This window comes from Pipistrellus kuhlii, unplaced genomic scaffold (assembly GCF_014108245.1).
Source record: "Pipistrellus kuhlii isolate mPipKuh1 unplaced genomic scaffold, mPipKuh1.p scaffold_m20_p_18, whole genome shotgun sequence".
Classification (NCBI taxonomy): Eukaryota; Metazoa; Chordata; class Mammalia; order Chiroptera; family Vespertilionidae; genus Pipistrellus; species Pipistrellus kuhlii.
The window spans coordinates 11,585,095-11,610,547 of record NW_023425493.1 but is presented as its reverse complement, the minus strand read 5'-3'; the positions used below and the strand labels follow the sequence as shown (position 1 = coordinate 11,610,547).

Sequence of the window (25,453 nt, the reverse complement as noted above, 5' to 3'; positions counted from 1 at the left end):
GCCTCTTCCTCCCTAGGAGTAGAAAGCCGACGCCTAGATAGACGCCGACGCGGTTGCTATGGATACGCCTTCCCAAGATGCCTAGCGTGTTGTGTTCCTCTTAGCCAATCAAAGAGGCGAAGCCGCCTCCCCGTGGGCCAATAGGCGGCGAGGCCAGGGCCCGGGACGGTTAAATTGAGCTGCGGGCTGTGGCGGCCGCCGGTGTGACTGGGAGAGGCTTTGCAGTCGGTGCAGCTCCAGCTCCGCGGCTGCGGCGCGATCTGCGGGAGACCCCGGCGGGCCCGGCCATGCCGACCCGGGCGGAGGACTACGAGGTGCTGCACACCATCGGCACCGGCTCCTACGGCCGCTGCCAGAAGATCCGGAGGAAGAGCGACGGCAAGGTGAGCGCCCGCCCCCTGCCGTCCGGGTCCGCGCAGCGCTTTCGCCAGCTAGTGGCGATCGGTGTTTGCACTGGGTCTCTCGGGATATTTTCCCGTCTGTTTCTCTTTCTCTTCCATTTCCTTCCTGTTTTTACCCCTGCTTTGACCTGCTAAGGGCCTTCCACGGGTGACTCCTGAACTATCTTTATTATTTTGTTTATGCAATTTTAAATTATTGATTGGTTGAGTAGTTGATTTGAGAGGAACATTGATTTGTTCCACTTAGGTATGCATGTATTGGTTGCTTCTTGTATGTGCCCTGAGCGGTGATCAAACCTCAACCTTGAACCTTGGTGTCTGGGAGGACGCTCCAACCAACCCAGCTTTCCCGCCGGACCCCTGGGCTGTTTTTATTTTATTTTTTTTAATATATTTTATTGACCCCCCCCCCTTTTTTTTTTTTTACAGAGAGGAAGGGAGCGGGATAGAGAGTTAGAAACATGGATGAGAGAGAAACATCCATCATCTGCCTCCTACACACCCCCTACTGGGGATCTGCCAGCAACCAAGGTACATGCCCTTGACCGGAATCGAACCTGGGACCTTTCAGTCCGGAGGCCCATGCTCTATCCACTGAGCCAAACCGGTTAGGTCCGAGCTCCCGGGCTTTTTTTTAGAGAAGAGTAGAATCCTGGGGCAGGAGGAAGGGGCGGCCACAAGCAGAACCTGAGCTTTCTGCCCGGCAGTCCGAGCTCTTTTAAGATATACCCTTTGATCGGATTATTGGTTTCATATTTCTTTGGAGTGTAGGGAGACTTTATTCAGAAAGAGACAATGGAGAGGCAGCTGCCTGGCTGCGGATGGAGGGATGCACTCGGGTCTTTCCCCCTGGAAAAGCTTGCCTGGTTGGGATGGTCAGGGACTTGGACTGCCTCTGCCCTACCTTTGACCAAAGCACCATGGCCAACCTCCCACAAAGGGACTGAGGGGAGGGGGTTGGAGGAAGCTTCATGTGCCTCATCTCCCTCTCTCCCATTGCATTCTTTTCTGCTTAAATATTACAGGACGGCCATGGAATTAAATTCAGGGGTCCTTACATTCATTGAACTAAGTTAGATGATAATGACTTATGTGATCTTTTTAATAGCAAAGTACTGAGTGATCACTAGCCCTATAGCATTGTCACAGTGTGATGGTGGTCATGGAATTCTCATCCTTCGGTTTTTGAGTTCATTCAGACCTTGGACATTTTTTATTTCAGATACTAGTTTGGAAAGAACTTGACTATGGCTCCATGACAGAAGCTGAGAAGCAGATGCTTGTTTCTGAAGTGAATTTGCTTCGTGAACTGAAGCATCCAAACATCGTCCGTTACTACGATCGCATTATTGACCGGACCAACACAACGCTGTACATTGTGATGGAATATTGCGAAGGAGGGGACCTGGCCAGCATCATTACAAAGGGAACCAAGGAAAGGTGAGTGAATCTCTCCCATGGAAGGTGGAGATGGGCCCGGTTCACTCTGGTTAAGCATCCTGTTTTATTAGGATCAAGGACCAAGTACTTGGTGAGGGGAAGAGTGTTCTTGCATTTGGTGGGTCTAAAGAACTTTAGGAAACCTCTTGTGAATCAACACCCATATTTCATATCAAAATATATTTATTTCCCTACTTGTACCCTAGATAGTTCACCATCCCCTCTTTGTAATGGCTTTATTCAGAAGTTCTATGCTGTGTGACTGCTTTGATTTCAGGCAATACTTGGAGGAAGAGTTTGTTCTCCGAGTGATGACTCAGTTGACGCTGGCCCTCAAGGAATGTCACAGGCGAAGTGACGGCGGACACACGGTGCTGCACCGGGACCTGAAGCCAGCCAATGTCTTCCTGGACGGCAAGCAGAACGTCAAGCTCGGAGACTTTGGGCTGGCTAGGATATTGAACCACGACACCAGTTTTGCAAAAACATTTGTTGGCACTCCTTATTACATGTCTCCCGTAAGTATTTCAGAATTTAGATACTTTTTAAACCTCTTAATGCTAAGCATTCAGATGCAGGGAAAGTGAGTTGTTTTGATTGATTGTTTAGTAATAGCCAATAACCAAGAATGAATAACATTGTTTCACTTTTAATTTATATTGTTTCCAAAGGGACCACCAGACCATTAAACTCAACTCTATCAGCAATTCAAGCCAGGCTTTTTTTTTTTTTTTTTTTTTTTTAATAAAACTACCACATGCTAAATTTACAAAATTGAAACAGGCTTTTTTCTCTGGCCTCAAGAGCTGTGTTTCCCAAAGTGCCGTAGGTCCTGTACACCAGCTTGGACTCCTTTGGTGTGCTTTTCCAAATGCAGAATCCGGGGCCCCGAGCCCCAGTCCAGTGAGTTCGGATCTCCGGATAGGTCCTTGCTCTTTTTTTTCCTACTTTTCAATTTGGACTCTGCATTTTAACAGACTCTCTGGATGATTCTTCTGCATGGAGATTCGGGGCTCAGAGTCTCATCACTTCAGATAACATGTTTTTACAGTGTTAACTTTTGGTATTTGTCCTTTTTTGTTGTTGTTGTTGACTTTTCCTTCAAGGGAGCTGCTGAGTCTGCCTACTTAATCTATTTTCTTGATTGCTGGATAATAATTTTGTTTCCAAAATTTCTCACCATTCTAAGGAGCGCTGCTATGCAAGTGAATTATTCTGCCTTCCTTGTTATTCATTTCCTTGGCAGATAGCTCTCAAAATGAAATTGCTGGGTTGGGGCAAAGGCTATGAACAGTTTATGACTCTAGATTCTGCCTGATGGCTTTTGAAGAGCTTAAACCAAAAAGTGATAGTCCCGGGGGGGTTGTATATGAAATCTGATCATACAAAGGTGCAGAGGGATTAATTGTTTTGGCAGTTCATAAACAATTCCGGGCTTTTCTAAATCTCTTTTAGTTGTGTCAACCAGTCTGACTACAGTATAAATTTTGTATTAGTGATTTTGTTTTTCACTAATATTAGACATGGCCAGAACAGCGTCATTTTCTCACTGGATCACATCCCAAATAGAAAGCCTTTAACATAAAGGAAAATTATACAGAAGTGGTTCTTGGAAAATTTGAAACCTACGAGATTCTTTTGTTCCTTTTCCCTCCTGCCCTTGTAATGAGATCTGTTCAGCCTTCTCTGAGGCATTGCCCAGAAATGGTATCAGCCTCAACCTGTTGGACTTAGAGCACTAGGGAGCCTCCTGAAGATTTTGGTTCTTGCCTCTGTGGCCTCTGTTGCTCCTGAGAGTGTGAGAAAGACAATTAAAATAGGAAATGAGAACGTTAGTTTGTGGTTTACTAAGGAAAAATATAAATGAAGACCTTCACTTAGCCATTTATGTCCACATCCATTTAAATGGGGGCCAGATGTATGCCTTGGTTATTCTGAAAGTTTCTCTGGTTCTTTCAAAACAGAGTTTCTAAATTATTAATATCACCAGGGTAGAGGTCTCCTATTCACCTTTGAATAGTCAGTGCCTCACTTCTAGTAACAATAAATATTTGTGAAGGAAAAAGAATTGAATGAGTTATACATGATAAAGTATATTAGGATAAGATCATTGCCCTTTTTCATTGTAAAATTGAAGATAAAGTATACATTTTAAAACAAAATAAACTTTTAATTCCTCATACTTTCTTACCCTTTTCCCTCTTAAGGAGCAGATGAGTCGCATGTCCTACAACGAGAAATCGGATATCTGGTCACTAGGCTGTTTGATGTATGAGTTGTGTGCATTAATGTAAGTAAGTTGAAGACAGATTTCTAGTCTGAGGTTTATACTCTGGGGTTTGTCACCTTTCACTGGGTTCAGTTGTTTGACCATCCATTTGTCTTCAAATCTGAAAGAATCCTACCTTGGGTTAAAATTGAAGTAGGTAGACAGGTAAAAAAAAATTATTTAGAAATTAATACCATAACCCCTGAGGCTGGCAGTTGACTTGTTCAAACTCCTAGCCTGGTTAGATGCTTCCTTGTTAGACTTTTGCTCAGCTCAATGGGAGAGCAAACAGGTCAGGCCCGAGGAAGAGACAGACAAGATCCGGGGGTAGCTCTGGCGATGTGGAGACCAAGAAAGAGCTCCAACTCTTTCTCTTCTAAGCTATTCTGTAGAGCAGCAATCCTCACCCAGGGACAGAGAAGCAATTTTGCCCCCCATGGAACATGTGACAGTGGCTGAAGATAGTTTTGGTTGTGACAAACAAAGATAGCTACTGGCACCTAGTGGATGGAGGCCAGTGACAGTGTGAATAAATCCTATGATGTTCAGGACACTCCACAACAAAGAGCTATGTGACCACAAATGCCAGTAGCGCCAAGGTTGGGAAACTTAGCTATGGAAGAAAACCCCAGAAGCAGAAACATAAATACAAACTGGAGCTTAAACTGCTTTTGATTTGCTTCCCAATATATATATAAATATATATATGTATTTATTTTTCCTTTCAGGCCTCCATTTACAGCTTTCAACCAGAAAGAATTAGCTGGGAAGATCCGAGAAGGCAAATTCAGGCGAATTCCCTATCGTTACTCTGATGAGTTGAATGACATCATTACAAGGATGTTAAATTTAAAGGTAGGGATTATAAAATTATTTTGTAATAGATCCTTAGTTCCCCCATCCATGCCTCCCTCAATGTGGCAGATGGTATGGAAGGGGCCACATAAGACTAAATTACTCTGCCTCCAGCTCCAATGGAGAGATTGGAGACCACAGATAGTCTGTGTTTATGGGGGGCAAGGGGGGATGGGGGGGCAGTTAGAGGGTAGGGGTGTCTAAGAAGAGTGGAAGGGAAATAACTCTTAAGAGATTACGTGGGAAAATCCTGGCCAGGGAATGGTGAGGGAAATGCCCAAGAGATGAGGCTGGTATAGAGTTAAATGCTGTGAGATTGAAAAAAAAGGATGCAGATGGAGTAATGGGAGTTGAGGGCTGAGAGGGAGCATCCACTTCCTGTAGTTTAGAGATGCCCTAACACAGACCCTGGCCAGGCTACCGAGCGCCTGCCCAGGGATGAAGCCCTCAGGTTAAAGGGGGAACAGAGGGAAGTAAGTGTCTGCATTACTGTTTGGACCCAGAGCCTCGTGTATGAAAGCCACAAGTGGACTTGCTTTTCCAGATGCTTACCATCCAGAAACGGGTTTCTCTTTTGCCTTGGAAACATGTGCCCTTTTAAGGTAGCCGCTCTTTGGGGATGCGTATTCTGTTACAAAACTGACTCTAAACACTGAGTGTTTCCCCCAGGATTACCATCGGCCGTCCGTGGAGGAAATTCTGGAGAGCCCTCTGATAGCAGACCTGGCTGCGGAAGAGCAGAGGAGAAACCCTGAGAGAAGGGGGCGGCGGTCCGGAGGCCCGGAGAAGCTGCAGGACTCCAGCCCCGGGCTGAGCGAGCTGAAGCTGAAGGAAATGCAGTTGCAGGAGCGGGAGCGAGCCCTCCGGGCCCGAGAGGACAGACTGGAGCGTACGTCTGAATGGGGGGGCGAAGCAAAGGAGAGCGATCAGAGGGCGGTGTGATGAGTGTGAGGATCTGTCTAAGTGAGTACATTAGGACATTCTTGCCCTGGCCAGATAGCTCGGTTGGTTGGAGCGTCATCCCAATATGCCAAGGTTGCAGGTTCAATCCCTGGTGAGGGCACATACCTGGGGTGCAGGCTCGATCCCCAATGTGGGGAGTGCAGAAGGCGGCCGATAAATGATTCTCTCACATCATTGATGTTTCCATCTCTCTCTCCCTCTCCTTTCCTCTCTGAAATCAATAAAAACATATATATATATATAAAACTATTTATAAAAGAGAGAACCTTCTTATAAATACTTGAGAAACCAAACTGTGCTTTGTAAAATATGTAAGTCAAGCTTCCTGGCATCTTCCTGGTGCTGCCTCTTTCTCTGAGGTCAGCTGCTATTGTCAGGTTCTAACTTTATACTTTGCCATAGACTTTGCATACTTCAATGTGTACATTACATTTTACTGTTACTCTTTCCTTTCTGTTTCTTAACATATGCATGCACCACAGTTTTTCCATTGCAAAGATAGATCTTAGGATTTGCTAACTTCCATAATAACCATTACTTCTGTGGCTGATCTAGCACAGTCCAGGTCTAAAATCCTACCGTGTGCAGGACTAGATATGCTCTGGCAATTCAATAACGTGGATACAAGATATTCTAGGTTTATAAATACTCTGAGGGCTATTCACTGATTAGGTACAATTAGTTGTTTTGTTTTTAATATATTTTTATTGATTTCAGAGAAGAAGGAGAGGGAGAGAGATAAAACATCAATGATGCTAGAGAATCAAGGATCAGCTGCCTCCTGCATGTCCCCAGTGGGGATCGAGCCCGCAACCCAGGCCTGTGCCCTTGACTGGGATAGAATCTGGACCCTTCAGTCTCCAGGTCAACACTCTGTCTACTGAGCCAAACTGGTTAGGGCAAGTGCTAGTTAGTGTTTGATGGTGAAAGCCTGTCAACTCCACGGAAGTGACAGGTGCTACAGACCAGCATGGTCAGGGTGGCCTGGGAATAGAGCGAGAACCCTTTCTCAGAGCATTACTAATCGCTGCTCAGCAAGCCGGTCTCGGTGATTCGGAAAAACGGTAAAATTAGCACGTGTAAATTGTTTTATACCCAAAGCCACTTGCTAATTTTTTTCTCATTCCATGCCTTTTCTAAAGAGAAGGAACGTGAGCTGTGTGTTCGTGAGAGACTGGCAGAGGACAAACTGGCGAGAGCGGAGAGTCTGATGAAGAACTACAGCCTGCTGAAGGAGCAGAGGCTGCTGTCCCTGGCCGGCGGCCCAGGTAGGAGAACCAGCTCAGCAGACAGAGGCTGCTGCGCGTGAGGACATGGGCTCTGGTTTGCCTTCCAGGGGCTTGGTGGGCCTTCTCGTTTTTTAATGTTTTTATTGATTTCAAAGAGGAAGGGAGAGAGAGAGATAGAAACATCAATGATGCAGCTGCCTCCTGCACGCCCCACACTGGAGATCGAGCCTGCAACCCGGTCATGTTCCCTGACCGGGAATCTAACAGTGGCCTCCTGGTTCATAGATCGATGCTCAACCACTGAGCTACCCCAGCTTGGCTTAACACTTTTTCATTTTTATAAAATTATTCCATTGGTGAGATTTACAAGTTACATAGGTATTTGTGTAGGGGTTTGTGGGAATAAAGGTGGATATGTTTGAAATAGTGGCATTAAGGCAAAAAAACCTAAAAAAACACAAGTATGCTTTGAAGCAGAAACAGTGTTTGAGATAGGAAGCCGGGTGCAATTGGAGGGCAGTGCTTCTTGCAGCCTCTCGGCCTGGCCTTTCCTTTCCTTTGGCCTGGAGTTTGTTCCTCAGATAACCTGGCGGCTTCTTATTTCCTCCCTTTCATCATGTCGCTGCTCAAAAGTCACCTTATTATGAGGCTCTCCTCACTGTGGCACCGCCAGTACCCCTGTTTCTCTTTCTCAGTGTTATTCCCCTTCAAAGAGTCTTCATTCGTGTTTGTTTATTGGGTTCTGGTCTCTCCCATTAGAATAGGGCCTTTGTTTGGTCCACAATGGCTCATACCATGAGTTCATAAAATTTGAATGTGTTTCCTTTAAATGAATGTAAAGGAAAAAATAAAAAGGTTCTGGAATTCAGGCCCGCAAGTCTCCACCTCCAGTAGTCTGTCAGTAGCTAACAGTGCTAACCACTTCCAAGGAAATTTTTTTCATGTAAAAAGCCCAGTTCATCTTTTTTTGCTATATTGTTACTTGATTTACCTTTTCCACCATGAATTTGCTTAGTTTCTTTTTGAAGCAAGAGTTCAGTCAATGAATCAGCTTTGAAGGAAGTGTTTTTGAATATTTACTCCAACCTGGAAGTGTCCATAAAAAAGCGTTTCTGCTTCCATACTTTTCTGGACGACCTGTGTTCTAGGTAGAATGGCACCTGGTTTCAGGAATGGAGTAGATGATACTGATTTCCAGAAGCTTTATGTTATGGCCAATAATCCCCAGTGCATTTGACTTTCAGAGAAAAGTCAATTGCTAAGGGAATAAAACTTATGTTCCTTGATACTTGGCACATCCCAGGATTATTTTTTCAGTGCTGTGGCTTAAAAGACCGATTGATTTATTTATATATATATATATATATATATATATATATATATATATATATTTTATTGATTTTGTACAGAGAGGAAGGGAGAGAGATAGAGAGTTAAAAACATAGATGAGAGAGAGTCATCGATCAGCTGCCTCTTGCACACTCCCTACTGGGGATTTGCCCGCAACCAAGGTACATGCCCTTGACCGGAATCGAATCCAGGACCCTTCAGTCCCCAAGCCAACGCTCTATCCATTGAGCCAAACCGGTCTTGGCGACCAATTGATTTCTTACCACCCTCAAGCTCCCAGCCTCCCGGGGATACTAAGATAGGTTCCAGATTTCAAAAGAACCGAAAGAGGGTATATCTCTGCCAAGTGTGATAAACCTGTTCAAATAACTCAAAAATCCTTTTTCCTCCTAAAGAACTTGGAGCTCTCCCATCCTCGATAATGAAGAAGAAAGTTCATTTCGGTGGAGAGAGCAAGGAGAACGTCCTGAGGAGTGAGAACTCGGAGAGCCAGCTCTCCTCCAAGACCAAATGCAAAGACCTGAAGAGGAGGCTCCACGCCGCCCAGCTGCGCGCCCAGGCCCTGGCGGACATCGAGCAGGTGTACCAGCTGAAAAGCAGGCAGATCCTGGGCATGCGCTAGCCGGGGGGGCCCAGCGCTGGTGCCAGCCCCTCAAAGACTCATGTTCATCTGCTGAGCTCGGTGCACTTGGTTCCGTGAGCCGAGCCTTTCTGTATGGTGAGGGTGATGTTTTGGAATTGCCTTTGCCGTTCTTCAGCAATAACTGTACAAAACCGTCCATACCTTTTTCTTTTTCTTTTTCTTTCTTTTTTTTTCTTTTTTAGATGTTTTACACGACATGAGTGGTGTGCTTACAGTTGTTATGTCTAGATTTACAACTTCAAGTCTGAGGTTTTAAATATTCTCGAGCTTAGAAAACCTAATTGATCCAAGCTGGTCACTGATACCATGACATTTTGCTCTTTAGTGCAAATCTGTCGCCTTTTGTGAAAATCCATCAGTGTGATGTCGATATTCTCTTTTTTTCTTTTTACTCTACCTAACTGTATATACAATGGCTGTCATGGGCTCATCTGTTTCTCATTAAATAAACGGATTCTTTAGTTTTCCTGTATTTGTGTGTCTTGCATTTGTTGGGTTTATGATTCGTAGGCACTGATGCACTCACTTCACTACCCTCCTCATTAATCAATTGGGCAGCTCGTGTGAGCCAGGCATGAAGATACAGCAATAAAGAAACACGGACATCCCTGCCTTCATGGAGATTCCATTCAAATAAGGCAGGATAGAAAATGAGCCACACAGCCGAAACCGGTTTGGCTCAGCGGATAGAGCATCAGCCTGCGGACTGAAAGGTCCCAGGTTCGATTCCAGTCAAGGGCATGTACCTTGGTTGTGGGCACATCCCCAGTAGGGGGTGTGCAAGAGGCAGCTGATCAATGATTCTCTCTCATCAATGTTTCTAACTCTATCCCTCTCTCTTCCTCTCTGTAAAAAATTGATAAAATATATTTTTTTAAAAAAGAAGAAAAGAAAAAAGAAAATGAGCCACACATGGAGACTGGTAGTGCTAAGGAGCAGAATGAAGCAGGAAAGGGGACGGAATGGGGGGGTGCCATTTTGGAAGAGGTGGTGATTAGGGGTGCCACAGGAAACCGAGGAGGCAGAGGCATGGAAACTGAATTTTTAATCTGATTGTGCTTCCTTCTCCACGCTCCAAAGCCGACAAAACCTTATTTTCTCTTCACCCCTAACGCTGGGAACATTTGGGGCAATGATGATAGATTAGAAGGGGGTCTCTTTGATGGGAGAGTCCTCCCAAATGATGTTTCTCCAGCTTCTCTTTGACGATTTATCAAGATAGGGGTGGAGGGGGTTAGTTGGGGGCGGGGGAACCAAGGGGACATCTGTAATACTTCAAGATGCCCAGCTAGACACACTACAGACGACATCAGCAACACCTGCTCATAGGCATTTATTTGAAAAAGCGTCATTGGTTTTGAGATTAACCAGCTGTCCTGTGCGACACAACCACTAGGTGGCGCCATGGTCCTGTTAGAGCGCCTACTAGGGAGCCAGTGCAATTGGCTGCAACTGAGAGAGGACTTAAACGGCTTGGTCCATTATTTCATTCACTCCTCACAACATCCCCTGCTTAACAGGCATCCCCAGTGCCACATTTTTCGTGAGGAAACCGAAGCTCGGATCACAGCTGGGAAGAGGCAGCTGGTCTCTGAACTGACATTTTAGACTCCCAAAGCCTGCACCTTTAACTATGACCCTCCACAAGACAGCCAGAGGTCAGCTTTGTTCCCAACCCTCCCAGCGTCCCATAATGGTTGCGGGGTTAAGGGTGAATGACATTTGAATGACGGAGGAAGGTGGCATGGTTAGGGTCCAGGGACCTCACACCTGTGGCTAGAGGAGATGGGTTAGTGCTGGCCGGGGGCGGGTGGGGATCAGTGATCTTCAGTGACCCCAGGAGGACCCCAGGCCTCCCCCCTTCCTCAGCACCTTCCATCATTCCACCTATGGCTCTTCCTCCCCTCAAAAGCCCAGCCCTGATGCCTAGCCTCCTTGGGCTGCCCGGCTTCCTCCCAGGAACCACTTCACTGTGGCCAGTCCTCCCCTGAGGGACTGTCTGTCTGTCCTCCTTCCAGGACAGAGCCCATTCCTCCAGGCACGCTGGCTCCCTCAAGGCTGACCTCCTAGAAGAAGCTGGGGGTGAAAGGCAAGCTGACACCAGCAGCCATTTTATTTATTTTTAAAAATATATTTTATTGATTTTTTACAGAGTGGAAGGGAGAGGGATAGAGAGTTAGAAACATCCATCAGCTGCCTCCTGCACACCCCTTGCTGGGTATGTGCCCGCAACCAAGGCGCCTGCCCTTGACTGGAATCGAACCTGGGACCTTTCAGTCCACAGGCTGACGCTCTATCCACTGAGCCACACCCGTTTCAGCTTCATTTGCTTTTTCAAACGAGCACGCAGCGTCTCGGGTGCCTTCCTTCTCCGGAGAAAGCCGCCGTGTCTCTGCGGGATCCATCCCAGCTTCCCCAGAGGAGGGCCTTCCCCGGAGCCCCCGAGGAGCCCGTGGGCCCGGAGCGCCCCGCGTGTGGGGCCCACAGCCCCGGCCTCGGGCACGCACCTGCGCACCCCACAGAGAGGGCGGGTGCTGCTCCGGAGGGGCCCTGGCCCGGCTCTGCTCCCGGGCCTCAGGGCCCGTTACCCAGGGGAGTGAGCCGCGGGCAGAGCAGGCAGAGGCCTCCCCACCGGGCCTGGCTGCCCCGGAGCCGGCGGGCAAACCCCCAGGATGCCTGGTGGGGAGATGCTGGCTCTGGGCTCCGTACCAGTCAGATGAGGAATCTCCCCGGGCTCCCGCTCGGTGCGGGGTGCGGGGTGCGGGGTGCGGGGCGGGCCGGCCCGCCAGTCCAGGTGCTTCCTATCCGCCAAACTCCGAACCGGTGTGCCCGCAGCGGCCCTGGCTCGGGCTTGCTTGTTTCGTCTCCCGGAGCTTCCGCGTCCTCCTCGGATGCAGGTAAGCGGGGCACACACTGTGGTCTGGGGCCTGGAACGGTACCGGTCCGTGAATTCATTCCCCCTGCCTTCCGGGAAGATGTAGTAAGGCGGCGGATAAGAAAACGCGGGCTTTAGTAAAACGCGTCTGTTCGAAGGGCAGTGGAAGGGCGACGCCAGGAAGGAGTCCGACGGCAATATTGCACCTAATTACACACTATTGTTGGGCAAACGATTTGGCTGCCAGCTTCCTAGCGGCCAAGGCAAAAGGTGGGGCGGGGTGTTACTTATCCCCTGTAGGCCCCTGAAGTAATGGCACTCCACTCACACAGGAAATGTGGGTGCATCCGGAGGTCTCTCCTTTGCTCCCGTCTAAAGGGGACGCCGTGTGGTGGAGGAAGCACCCTCCGAGATGCCCTGTGTAGATGCCTTGTTTGATGCCCAGGCCCTGGGCTCTCCCCTCCACTCCTCCACGCAGGCTGCTGGCACCGCCCACACCCAGCTCAGCACATGCTGTTGTTGCTGGCAGAGCAGTTTGGGGAATATGCTAGTGTGCTTTGCCTCTTTATTTATTTATTTTTTAATTGATTATGGTATCACATAATTGTCCTCATCCCCCCATTCCCATCCCAAACCCTCTCCCCACAGATGCCCCCACCCCCCTGTTGTCCATGGCCACTGGCTAGGCTTATATGCATGCACACAAGTCCTTGTACTTTGCCTCTTTATCCTTCCCTCCCCTAATCTTGAGCTATGCCTCCGGGCGGATTCGGTTGGTTCTAACATGACTATGGAGAGAAAGAAAAAGTCTCTGTCCAGCGTGTGACATCACAGGCACCGAGGCAAGACTGTTGAGTCTCCGCACTGGGCTTTGGCAGGAGAGAAAAGGGTTTCGGACATTGGCTGAGCTCCCCTGAGTCGATGCCCAGCGCCAGCCTGGAGTCCCCAGCTGGAGTCGGACATCGGGCAAGGACAGCAAGCAACCTGGACGCGATGTGGGCACATCGGCTCCTCAGGCGTGGCTGGGCACACACGTCGCCTGGGCATCTCATTAACATGCAAACTTTGAACCAGAGGGTCCAGACTGGGGCTTGAGAGACCACGTTTATAGCAAGTGGCCAGGGGATACACTGCCGTGCATGGACCTCACTCTGAGGGTAGCAAGGCTGAAAGCAAAGGGGGAAGACCCTGCTCCGCCCAAGGCCAGAGGGGGGTGGGTGTGTGAGAAGATGGGCTGAGGTCGGGGATGTGGGTGGCCAGACTCATGTGCTGGCCTTGCTGCTCCGGGCTGAAGCCCAGAGTGAGGAGGCAAGCTGAGGGCCTCTGCGCCTGATTGCCATGGAGAACTCTGACCGTGGGAGGAGCTGGGGAGGAGGAAAAGCCCTGTGCTTAGGACTGTGGCCTGGAGGAGACCAGCTTTTTGAATAAGAATCTGGCTGAGGCCCAGCTGGTGTGGCTCAGTGGTTGAGCGCTGACCCATGAACCAAGAGGTTGCTGGTTTGATTGATTCCTCTTCAGGGCACATGCTCAGGTTGCGGGCTCAATCCCCAGTAGTGGGCGTGCAGGAGGCAGCCAACCTATGATGCTTCTTGCTCATCCACGTTTCTATTTCTCTATCCCTTCCTCTCTCTCTAAAAATCAATTTAAAAAGGGAAAAGAGAAAAAGAATTGGGCTGAGGCATCAGGCTACACAGGGACCTTGTGCTCAGTGGGAGTTAGAGCCGAGCTGCAGGAGTCAGCAGCGCTTTCAGGGCCAGAGGAGGTGGCCAATGGTCTGTCGGTGCCTAGAGAACAGTCCAGGAGTTACTCCTGTCATTGGTGCCAGTGGTACATGCTCTCAGGGTGGCCACGGACAGACTGGGCCGGACCAGCTCACGGACCAGACAGTCACCTGGAGAGGAGAGCCAGGCAAGGGGACCCATCCCTACCACCAGCCAAGCAATGACATGAGGCCCTAGCTTTCCTGATGCCACCTACCATGGGGACCCGGGGACAGGGTGTGTGTGTGTGTGAAATGGCTCTTAGAGTTGAACTTTGAATTCATTGAACATTTACCCCAAACCAATAGATGCATTAGCCCAATGGATGTTTCCCTTACCACCCTCCCAGGTGGAGAGTGGGACAGCATTTATTGGATTCGGCCAGGAGACAGACCGGTGCATTTTTTAAGAGGCACAATAAAGACAACCTGTCGGGCTGCGCCGTAAGTAGTCCTTACCGCATACACAGGCAGCTTCTTAGTGGGATCAGCAGACACAGGACACAGGGCTGGGGCCAGGGACGTGGGGAGGCCTGAGGGTCTGTTGGAGGTATCTCGGGAGGTGCCATTGGAGCCCAAGAGGAGACACCTGGCTGGGCAGACAGAGAGCAGAGGAAAGATGTGAGGAGGTTTAAGCAGAGCATGGGAGGCGGCCTCATTCATTGTCCCAGGGTCCTTTATTAAGCTCCTGCTGTATGCCGGCTGCTGAGCCAGGAACCGGACATGCGTGTCCAGATGGGTTCCTCTCCCAGGGGAGGGCCAAAGGTCAGCACCGGAGTCCCCCAGGCGGGCGTGCCGAGGAGGACACAGCCCTGGGGCCTACGTGAGCTCCCGCCAGCCACCTCCCTCTCTGAGTCTTTATTTTCTCCCGCAATCACCCACCTGGCCCAGGGCGGCATCATTAGGACATCTGAGCTCACGGTGCTTTGAAAACGGGAGCTAAGTAGCCCAAAGGTACGAGGCAATTAATGCCAGGAGCAGGAATCGAGTGGGGCCCTGCCCCGCCGTGGGGGGAGGCCTCTGGGTTTCTTAGAGAGCGTTTTCGGCTCCCAGGCTGCCCCACCTGCCGGGAGTGTCGCCTTTGCCCCCGGTAGCGGCCGGTGAAGGCCTCCTGCCCTCCATACGGGAGCCCTCGCGGGGAGGTGGTTTTGAGAGTTGAGTGTTCAAAACACTCCTGCTCTCCCCTGCCCTTGCTGCCCTCCCTCTGCCTTCTGCCCTCGGCCCTGGAGAGTCTGGGGTTCTGGATGTGACTGTGTGCCCCTTTCCTGACTCAGATTTATCCTGGGGAGAAGAGAGCAGCATTTGTGTTTAAAAGAGGTTCCCAGTAACATGCTCTGTTGCCCTTCTCCCCATTTCACCCTTAACACACACACACATGCACACACAAACACACACACACACACACACACATGCACACGCACACGCGCACACACAGGCTGATGTGTCTGGAGCCTGGAATTCAAACTGGGGCACGAGTTCAGGTGGCACCGACCGCGGGGAGCAGGAGCATAACCTGGAAGCCATTCAGGTTTCCCTCCTCAGGCATCTGGTTTATTATTTTGTAGAATTTCGCACCTACAAATCCTCGTTCATGGAACAGAGCCCCGCCATGGACAGGGCGGACCCCGGGGGTCAGGGAGAGGGCCTGCCTGCGGTCACGCAGAGACGGCCCGGCCTACCCTCGCTCGCCCTGGGCAAGGCCTGCCTCGGCTCCTGGCTGCTCTCCAGCGCGCAGGGGAGAATTAATTATTAATATTTATTACAACCCAGAAACTGATATCTGCGAACCGCAAGCCCCGACGCTTCTCTCCCAGCATCCAGCCACTTAATCGTGGTTTCAGCTGGGTCAGCACCGCGGTGCCCTGGCCTCAGGAGCAGAGAGCCTCGCAGGCCTTCACGGGTCGTTGCTGGGGGCAAAGGCCACGCTCCTGGCAGGTGGGGCAGCCTGGGAGCCGAAAACGCTCTCTAAGAAACCCAGAGGCCTCCCCCCACGGCGGGGCCGGGCCCCACTCGATTCCCGCTCCTGGCATTAATTGCCTCGTACCTTTGGGCTACTTAGCTCCCGTTTTCAAAGCACTTTCAGCACCGTGAGCTCAGTTGACCTAATGATGCCGCCCTGGGCCAGGTGGGTGATTGCTCTCAGGGAGAAAATAAAGACTCAGAGAGGGAGGTGGCTGGCTGGAGCTCACGTAGGCCCCAGGGCTGTGTCCTCCTCGGCACGCCCCCCTGGGGGACTCCGGTGCTGACCGTCGTTTTAGCTCAGGGATGTGAGTTACAGTCCTTGGGTGTGTGGGGGGCTGTCTGTGAATCCCCTGGAAGTATCGGCAGCATGTTGGGCATGTTCCCGAGAGTCCCTAGCTTTCCAGACGCCCTCTGACCCTGAACAGTAAGAAGCACCACTTTAAATTTTTTTTTAATATATATTTTATTGATTTTGTACAGAGAGGAAGGGAAAGAGATAGAGTTAGAAACATCAATGAGAGAGAGTCATCGATCAGCTGCCTCTTGCACACCACCTACTGGGGATATGCCCGCAACCAAGGTACATGCCCTTGACGGGAATCGAACCTGGGACCCTTCAGTCCCCAAGCCAACACTCTATCTATTGAGCCAAATTGGTCCCGGCAAGAAGCACCGCTTTAAAACCACAGGCCTGCCCCTCTCAGTGCCACTGCCCACAGTGGGGCCCACCTGATGGGGCCTCCTCCTGCTGGGTTCTGGTGTGTGTTGTGCACAGTCATGGCCAGGTGCTGGGCTGGCCAGGGACTTTGCTGAGCTCAGGTGTTTGGCTGTCCTTAGTCTGGGACTGTCCAGCAACAGACACCAGGCTGGGAGACATACAGTGCAAAAGGTCCCACGTAAAATAGCAACACCAAAGGGTCACGTTTCCAGGAATGCACATCATATCTAATAAAAGAGTAATATGCAAATTGACCATCACTCAAACACACAAGATGGCTGCCCCATGTGGACACAAGATGGCCACCACAAGATGGCCAGCAGGGGAGGGCAGTTGGGAGGGACCAGGCCTGCAAGAGAGGGCAGTTGAGGGTGACCAAGCTGGCAGAGGAGGAAGTTTGGGGAGACTGGGCCTGCAGGGAAGGGCAGTTGGGAGGGACCCAGGGCAGCAGGAGAGAGCAGTTGTGGGGGGAGACCAAGCCTGCAGTGGAGGGCAGTTAGGGATGATCAGACCTTCAGGGGAGGGCAGTTGGGGGGACCAGGTCTGCAGGGGAGGGCATTTAGGGGCATTCGGGCTGGCAGGGGAGCAGTTAGGGGGTGATCAGGCTGGCAGGCAGAAGCAGTTAGGGGCAATCAGGAAGGCAGGCAGGTGAGCAGTTGGGAGTTAGCTGTCCTGGATTGTGAGAGGGCAGTTGGACATCCCTAGAGGGATCCCAGATTGGAGAGGGTGCAGGCTGGGCTGAGGGACATGCCCCCCCCCCCCCAATGCATGAATTTCATGCACCAGGTCTCTAGTTTGTCATAATAAATGATCTGCCAAACCTTATGGAGGGACATTACATACATGCTAAAACACGCCATGTTGAAAAACCTTAATAATGGAAAACGCCACGTGCCCTAATGTATGTTTTGTGCAATCCTAATACAAATATCTGCGTTTTTAAAAAATCTGACACAACAGATTTACATGAGATAATTTACCTGGAAAAACAAATGTACGAATAGAGTCGTGACATTCCAGGGAAGAGAGGAACAGGGCGGATTTGCAGTCCCAGACATTAAAATACATTACGAGCTTCTGCTATGAAGCAGAGAGGAGTGGAGGAAGGACAGGCCACTCAGTGGAAAAGAAGAGGATGCCTGGGAAAGAGCCTGTGCAATAAAGGAAATTATGAATGTGATGTTCAGGTCAGTGGGGAGAGATTACTTATTTAGTAAATGACACTGGAATAATAGGGGAAAATAAAGCTAGATCTCTACCGCATCCCATATGCCAAATTAAACCCAAAATCTCCATCTCCTTATCGTGAAGGGAACAGAGTTCCTGTCTCACAGTACAAATGTAGGGGGTACAGGAGAGAGTGTGTGTGAAGTTCTTAGCCCTGTGTTCTGATCACAGTCCCCACCTGGTAAACACCAGCTGGAATTATTATTAGTGTTAAGATTCATCCAGATGGACTATAATTCCAACATATAATGACAAAGTCGGGACATTACTGCAAGTTCGGGCAAATATTTTATCTCAAGGTGGGCACAGTTTTCACAGAAGCAAAGGGAGAAACCAGCAAAGGCCGGATGTGCCAGGAGCCTTCAAACATTCTTACCTGTGACCAGCAATTTCACTTTTCGGAGGATTAGCCTAAGCATGTTCTCAGAGAAATGTGCATCGATGGTTAGTAAACATTTTTTTAAAATATATTTTATTTTTTTTTATAGAGAGGAAGGGAGAGGAATAGAGAGCTAGAAACATCGACGGAAGAGAAACATTGATCAGCTGCCTCCAGCATACTCCCTACTGGGATGTGCCCGCAACCAATGTATGTGCCCTTTACCGGAATCGAACCGGGGACCCTTCAGTTCTCAGGCCAATGCTCTGTCCACTGAGCTAAACCGGTTTCAGCAGTAAACATTTTTTTATAAGAACAAAAAGTAGGAACAATCTAAATGTCCAAAGGAAAATAGTTATAAAAAACACACAACACCTCTATTTGACCATATGATGGGCTACTATATGCAATCATTAAAATTAAAAATCTCAATGAATGTTAATTGATGTGGGGAAATGCCAAGGTGAGAATGCTAACTATGACCCAGAGTAGCATATGCAGTGTAATATCTTGGATATACCAAGATGGATACCAACATGGTTATCTCTGTGTGGTGGAATAACTTGATTTGTTTTTTCTTCAACCTTTGCAAATTCACTATATTAAACCTGCTTCTTTTGTAATTCTATCAGATTTAAGAGGGGTTTCTTAGCATCTATTTTACACTTTGAAAACACTGGGTCTTGCAAAATCATTTGTGCTTTTAAAAGTAATTCACTGAGTTCTGACCAGTTTTCTCAGTGGTTAGAGCGTCAGGGTCTTGGGTTTGATTTCTGGTCAAGGAGCGAGTACTTCGGTTTCAGGTTTGATCCCAGCCCTGGGCAACAAATCTATGTGTCTGTTTCACATGTCTCTCTCTCTTTCTCCACTCCTCCTCCCTCCCACCTCTCCCCCACCACTCCACTCTGACCCCTGCTCCTCCCTCCCTTCCATTCTGACTGAAAATCAATGGAAAAAATATCCCTGGTGACGATTACAAAAAAAAAAAAAAAGTTATTTACTGTGCAGAGATTTTTACTTAAACATACTTCTCCACCCTTCTCAAACTGGGGGGCATTTGGGATTTCTGTGAATAGGTAATCACAAAAACATGGCCACGACCTACTCGAATAGACGTTACTTTTATTTTATTTTATTTTTTAAATATATATATTTTATTGAATTTTTACAGAGAGGAAGGGAGAGGGATAGAGAGTTAGAAACATCAATGAGAGAGAGACATCGGTCATCTGCTTCTTGCACATCCCCTAGCAGGCGTCTTCAAACTACGGCCCACGGGCCACATGCGGCCCGCAGAGGAGTCTGATCCGGCCCGCCAGGTTTTTTGGGCAGTGAGCACAGCCGAGGTGTTACAGTAGGAATTAGTAGTTCATATAGTCCGGCCCTCCAGCTCTCTGAGGGACCGTGATCTGGCCCCCACTTTAAAAAGTTTGAGGACCCCTGCACTGGGATATGCCCTTGACTGAAATCGAACCTGGGACCCCTCAGCCCACAGACTGACGCTCTATCTACTGAGCCAGACTGGTTAGGGCTAGATGTTACTTTTAGAGTCCAACAAATCCAAACGAATTATGGGAGCAATAGGAAGTGCTTATAATGTCTCATTTGGGGAAGTGCAGGAGTCCCTGGGCCCCAGGGTGGTTGCTTGGGCGGGTCTGGGGGGTGAGGGGGGAGGGGAACCAGGACCCTGCTGGCCAGGCCAGGGGCCGAGGTAGCTTGTCCCCACCCCAGGCCTGAGGCGGCCAGCGGGGTGCTGGGTTGTCTTGAGAGTTCAAAGTCTCGGGTGTCACAAGTCCCCAGAGTTAAAGATTTCCCTCAGGTGGAGGCACTCACTTCCCAGAAGCCTCCAAAACAAACATTGATAAACAAATGAGACGCCAGGAGCTGGCAGGCGACAGGGCGGCTCGGCAGATGCCAGGCTGGTGCCCTGGGCCCTGGGGAGACGGGAGACGGGGACTCCCACCACCTGGGCCTGTCTGGGCAGCTCCTCCCTGAGCATCCCTCCCTCCCCCTCCCGCCGTGCCCTCTGAGCAGGAAGAGGCACAGAACATGGGAACACAGCCTGGCCGGGTGGAACTTGGCTGGGATGGGGGGTGGGGGGAGGGCAGGCTGGGCGGGCAGGAGGGAAGCTGGGTCACGTCACCTGCCTGCACCCAGCCAAGGCCATGACTGTGCAGGCCCCTTACCAGGGCAACCCAGGTCCCGGGGTGCCTGAGGGTGTGGGGGAGTAGACGCCCAGGTGCCAAGCCTTGGCGTATCCCACACTTTCTGGGCCACGGACATCAGCCCACACCAAGGGCTCCCAGGGGGTCTGTGGGGCAGTGACCTTCCCACAATCCCAGCTGGCCCTGCTCTGACTGCGGGCTGCGGCCTTAACCTTGGCTTATGAGAGGCCTAGAGTGAGGTCAGCCTGCTGGCCCTGAGGGAGGGGCAGCTCAGGGCAGGTGAGGGGGGAATTAAGGGGGGGGGACAACTACCATTTGTTTATTATCAAGCTTTACCCTCCATCCGCCCCTGCATTAGCTGTCTGCACTTAGTTGCTCACGTTTCCCATCACCATGACTGCAGTATCTCCATTTCACAGACGAGGAAACGGAGGCTCAGATGTGATCAGGGGAGACAGGAAGGTCACACAGCCAGTGGGTCTCTGGCTGGAGATGAAGAGATAACACACACACCCATTTCGTGAGCAGGCTGTTCCTGACGTCCGCCGCTCCATGTGGTTATGAAATCCGCCTCCCAGGCCCCAGCCCCCGCCGTGGCTGCTCCTGCAACCCTCCAGGCCTCCAGGCTCCCCGGGGACCCCAGCCCTCCTTCCTTGGTCCGGTGGGAGGGCCCTCTGAATGTCCTCTTTTGGGGGGAGTTTTCGCTCTGCTCTCTGGGCCCAGGCGTAGCTGGGAATGGATGCTGACTTTCCCTCTGCCTGCCCCCAGCACAGGCACCAGGGAGCCAGTGGTGGCAAGAGCTGAGCAGGGGGGGACACTCAATACCGGTTGAACACATTACAAGCATAGATGGGTGATGCATTAATGAGGAGGGTGTGCCAGGTGCCGAGGGGGCAGGCTGGGGCCTCCCCTCGCCCAGACCCCCTTGGGGAGGTGACGGTCAAGGGCAGTCTCCAGGATAAGAGAGACCTGGCCAGGCCCTTCCGGGAGACTTTGGGCATTTTCCAAGAATTAGGCAGGCTAGAGCTTTCCTCTTGATTAGAGCGTAAGGTTCAAGGTTCAAGTGTAATGAGGCCCAGAGATTTCTTCAGTTCACCCACTCAGGTGAACTCCCCCTCCCTCGCGGTGCCGGCCGTGGAAGGAAGCTCCAGGGAAGTCTTGTCCCCTTCCTTCTGGTGCCCTCCGCCTGCTCGCTCACACCAAGAGTCCTGACCGCGAGGAACAGAGGGGCATTATCTCCCAGGAGGCTTGCTGCTCACATAGGCTCTTGGCTCCAATGCATCCAAATTGCTTTTTGTAAAAAACAAAACAAAAAACAAAACAAAACACAACAACAAAAACACACACACACACAAGCAAATTGCTTTATGTAAAAAAGAAAACAAAACAAAAAACACACACAAAACCCCCCCACAAATTACCTTATGTAAACCTTGAAAGCTCAGAGCAATTGCAGGTGTCAAACTCCGGAGCCAAGAGCTAACCCCCGGTGAACCAAATCTGTCAATTTCCTAAGACCCTGCGAGAGATACCGTGGTTGTCAGCCCATCCGGAAGCTCAGAGAAGTCATTTGCCTGAGATCACAGGGTTAGCAAACGGTGCAGCTGAGCTCCAGAGCCACACACGTCACTTCTGGCTGTTTGCTCTGTCACCTGACGTTGGCCCAAGGAATGTCCCTCCTTCACCCCTGAGCCTGATTCCAACCAACCCTCCAAGTCTTCACCACCACCGACATCCCCGCCCCAGCAGCAACTCAAGACTCAGGGAGCCTCACGTTGTACTGATGGGTCAGCATTTCCCCACAGGAGACCGTGGATTAGCTCGTCCGTGAAACAATGGAACTCTCCCATTGTTGAATCGAGTGCTAGCCGTCTTATAAGCCACCCAACTGACACATCTCTGGAAAAGTTGCCTGGTTTCGCCACCACATAGAAGGACAAAAATGAGCAGAACCACAGAAAAGTGGGAAATCGTTTGCTGACATGAATGCTGGGGGGGAATGTAACCGCACATTTCGAAGATGCCTTGGTAACGGTGGCTACGCTGGTTCCTTCTCTCCCGGTGAGAGTGACTAACGCTGTTGTCGATGGAAAAACTGAAGAGAAAGGCAAATCCGATTAGGCTAAAGTGCCTGGTGGCATGCAGTATATGTCACACAACCCCTGCTTTGACCTTTAAAAGACAGACTTTTATTTAAGAGGAAAACCCCAGGTTTTCTTTTTCTTTTCTTTTAAAAAATTTTTTTTCTTCTTTTTTTTTCTTTTTTCCCCATTTTTAAAATTAAATTATTATCTGTGTATATATCTTACCTTTGCCCCCCCCCCCTCCCATACATGCCCTCCCTCCCCAGAGTTTTGTGTCCATTGGTTGTACTTATATACATGCATACAAGTCCTTCAGTTGATCTCTTTTCTCCCCCAGGTCTCCCTCCCTTCCCCGCTGTAATTTGACAGTCTGCTTAGGTTTTCTTATACTTTGGCTGAACAAATGCCCGAGGCTAGAGAAGGGGAAGTGAGTTTTGAGTCTGCTCGGGGCTCTCACCGGACCCCATCTGCCTCAGTGTGAGTGAAGCTGGGGGCGCTGGAGCTGAGAGGTCCCCTCGGAGCCGTGGCGCCTTTTGGTGGAAAATGCTCTGAACTCACCGACAGCCCAGAGACCTTTCCCAGCTGCCCCCCTGGGAAAACCTAACTTCTCTGGGCCTCGGTTTCCTCATCTGTGGAATGGGTTTCCTTATGCCTTGCCTCTCCATCCCCCGGGGTTGGTAGTGAAACTGAAAACCGCTGTGCAGTTTGAAGACTTTTGCGGGAAAATATTAACCCATCATCTGCTCAAAGTTCAGCAGCCTGAGGGCAGGCGGCAAGCAATCCCTTGACAAACAGCCAAGCCTGCTTTTTTTAGTCTCTGTAATTTAGAGGACAGTCTGGCAGCCCGGCGGCCCCCATGCCCGTGGCCGTGGCTGATTACAGCCGTGTCTCCCAGGGGGAAGACGGCCCTTGCCTGGGTTCCTGTCCTAATCAGGTGCTTGCTGACACCGGGACTGGTCACATCCACACACACTGTCCAGTCTCAGCTTGGACAACTGCCTCCTCATCTGGAGGCGAAGTAATCCAAGGCTCACATTTTATAATCACATTTAAGTAATCCAGGGTTTACATTTAGGAACGGAGAACCCATCTTGGTCTCTTTGTCTCTAAACCCTGGACCTTTTATCCCCCTCCTTGCCCCCTGCGTCTCTAAGGGTTCCCCCTCTCTCTGCTCCCCTGTCTGTGGTCCTGGGCCTCTTTGGGGGGAGAGGAGAGGGGGCTGAAGTGCAATATGAAGTGCAACCAGATGGCTTGTGAACATTCTAGAGGGCAGGTGTGAGCAGGGTTGAAATAACATGTCCCTGCTGTGGTCATCATCAGCACTGCCCCATCCCACCTGCTGCTTGTGTGTGCCTTTAAGTAGAGGCAAGGCGTTCCAAGGTCTGGGTCAGCTCATGAGGCTGTGGCTCCTGGTGCTCAGGAGCCCAGGAGCTGCCTGCAGGGATGAGCATTCACACCGAAGAGGTGGAGGTTATGAGAATCTTTTAGTAAAATAATTCTTCGTTGATTGGTCCCGAAGGAAGAAGACTCCCCTGGAAGTAGGAGAGAGAGAGAGAGAGAGTGTGTGTGTGTGTGTGTGTGTGTGTGTGTGTGTGTGTGTTGGTGGGGAAAGAAAGCCAGAGGTGTGAGCTGCCTACCATGGACTTGCAGAGCCCTGGACCTCAGGGGCAGACACCACCTGGATCACCTTGGTGTCCAGAGGGCCTGTCTGTATTTGTCATATGAGTGAGTGAGTGAGTGAGTGATGGCTTCTGTGAATAATGGCCCCTCCCGGCCTCCCTGCCAGTGCCCTCTGTACCTCCTGGCTCTCACTCTTCCTCCTACAGATCCTTCTAGGCTCCCACCCACTGCCCTCCCGGCCTCTTTGAGTTTATCTCCCTCTTCCTGCCCTGCCAGAGGCTCCTTTCCTTTCCCCCTGCGGCCTGCCCCATTATAAGAGCTGTGTCACCGCCTGCGTCCAGATAATTCTCCTTTCTGGCCCCCGCCTCTGCTGAGTTCACATGCCCTGTGACTGGACCAGGCTGGCCATTTTGACTCAACCTTTGTTCTTCTTTCTAAGCATATCAACGCTTTTGAGTTCCAGCCCTTAATTCAAAGGGGCTCCTGGGGAGAGACTTTGGTTGTAAGCTGTCCAGAGGGAGTGGGTGAAAGTCACTGTTTGTGCAGTGAGCCGAGCCTTGCCCAGGCAAGGAGATGCCACATGTTGCCTCCCCCTACCCCCCGATCTTTGTGGCCTCCAGGAGGACATTCTGTTCTCTGGTGGGAAAGCTGGTGGAGAGGATGCAAAATCGCCTCTTGGAATGGAGAGTGTTGCACTGTAGTCTTCCTGTTACTCTGGCTCCTGCCCTATTGCCTGGTCAGACCCCTGGCTCTGTGTAAAGTTCCCATGACCACCCCTGAAAGTGTCAGAGGTGGCTCATCGGTGTCCCCAGCAAGTCCCGTCTGCACAGTCAGCCGCCAGCTCCTCGTCCCGATGCTGTTCCCTTCCAGGACTCTCCCCTGAATGGCTTCTGTCACCTATGAATGGGACCTACACCTCTTATATCCGTTCCTGCTGGGACCGGCATCTCCAGAGGACTTGCAGGCTCCCCATACTGGGACTCAGCTCAAACAGAGCTTGAGCTCAGCTGGGGTCTCCCTCCCACCTTCATTTCTGAAATACGTCACCACTTACATCCGAGTTCTCTCACTGAGCCCTCACCAAACCCTCAAAACCATTTTGTGGCATTACTAGTGTCTCATGGAAGGTGATGAGAATGTTCTAAAATTAACTATACAACGGTTGCACATATCTGTGAATATACTAAAAATCATTGAATCATGCACTTTCCATGGGTGAGTTGTATGTTATAAATTATGTCACTAAAGTTTTTTTTTTAAAAAGAAACAAGTTGTCCATATCCTAATCTCCAGAATCAGTGAATATGTTGCAAGATTAAATTAAGGATCCTGAGATGGGGGGAGTTTATTCTAGATTATATTTGAGTGGGTTTAATGTAATCACAAGAGTCCTTCAAGGGGGGTGAGGCAAGGAAGAGGGAGTGAGGCAAGGGAGAGTAAGGATGGTGAGCAAGAGCCAGTAAATATGGAGAAAGCAACATTCCTCCTCCAGGCAGTCTTCCCTGACTTCTCCC

General features: G+C 50.2%; 1 protein-coding gene across 1 annotated transcript; it reads left to right on the top strand.

Annotated features, from left to right (window-relative positions):
- NEK2 (NIMA related kinase 2) lies at positions 1-9,622 on the top strand. The gene is made up of 8 exons (XM_036442649.2): positions 1-383; positions 1,624-1,841; positions 2,119-2,359; positions 4,049-4,131; positions 4,839-4,965; positions 5,635-5,854; positions 7,071-7,196; positions 8,903-9,622. Exons 1-8 carry the CDS (start codon positions 288-290, stop codon positions 9,127-9,129), a joined length of 1,338 nt encoding a protein of 445 aa, XP_036298542.1. The 5' UTR covers positions 1-287; the 3' UTR covers positions 9,130-9,622.
- Positions 9,623-25,453: the final 15,831 nt, after the last annotated feature.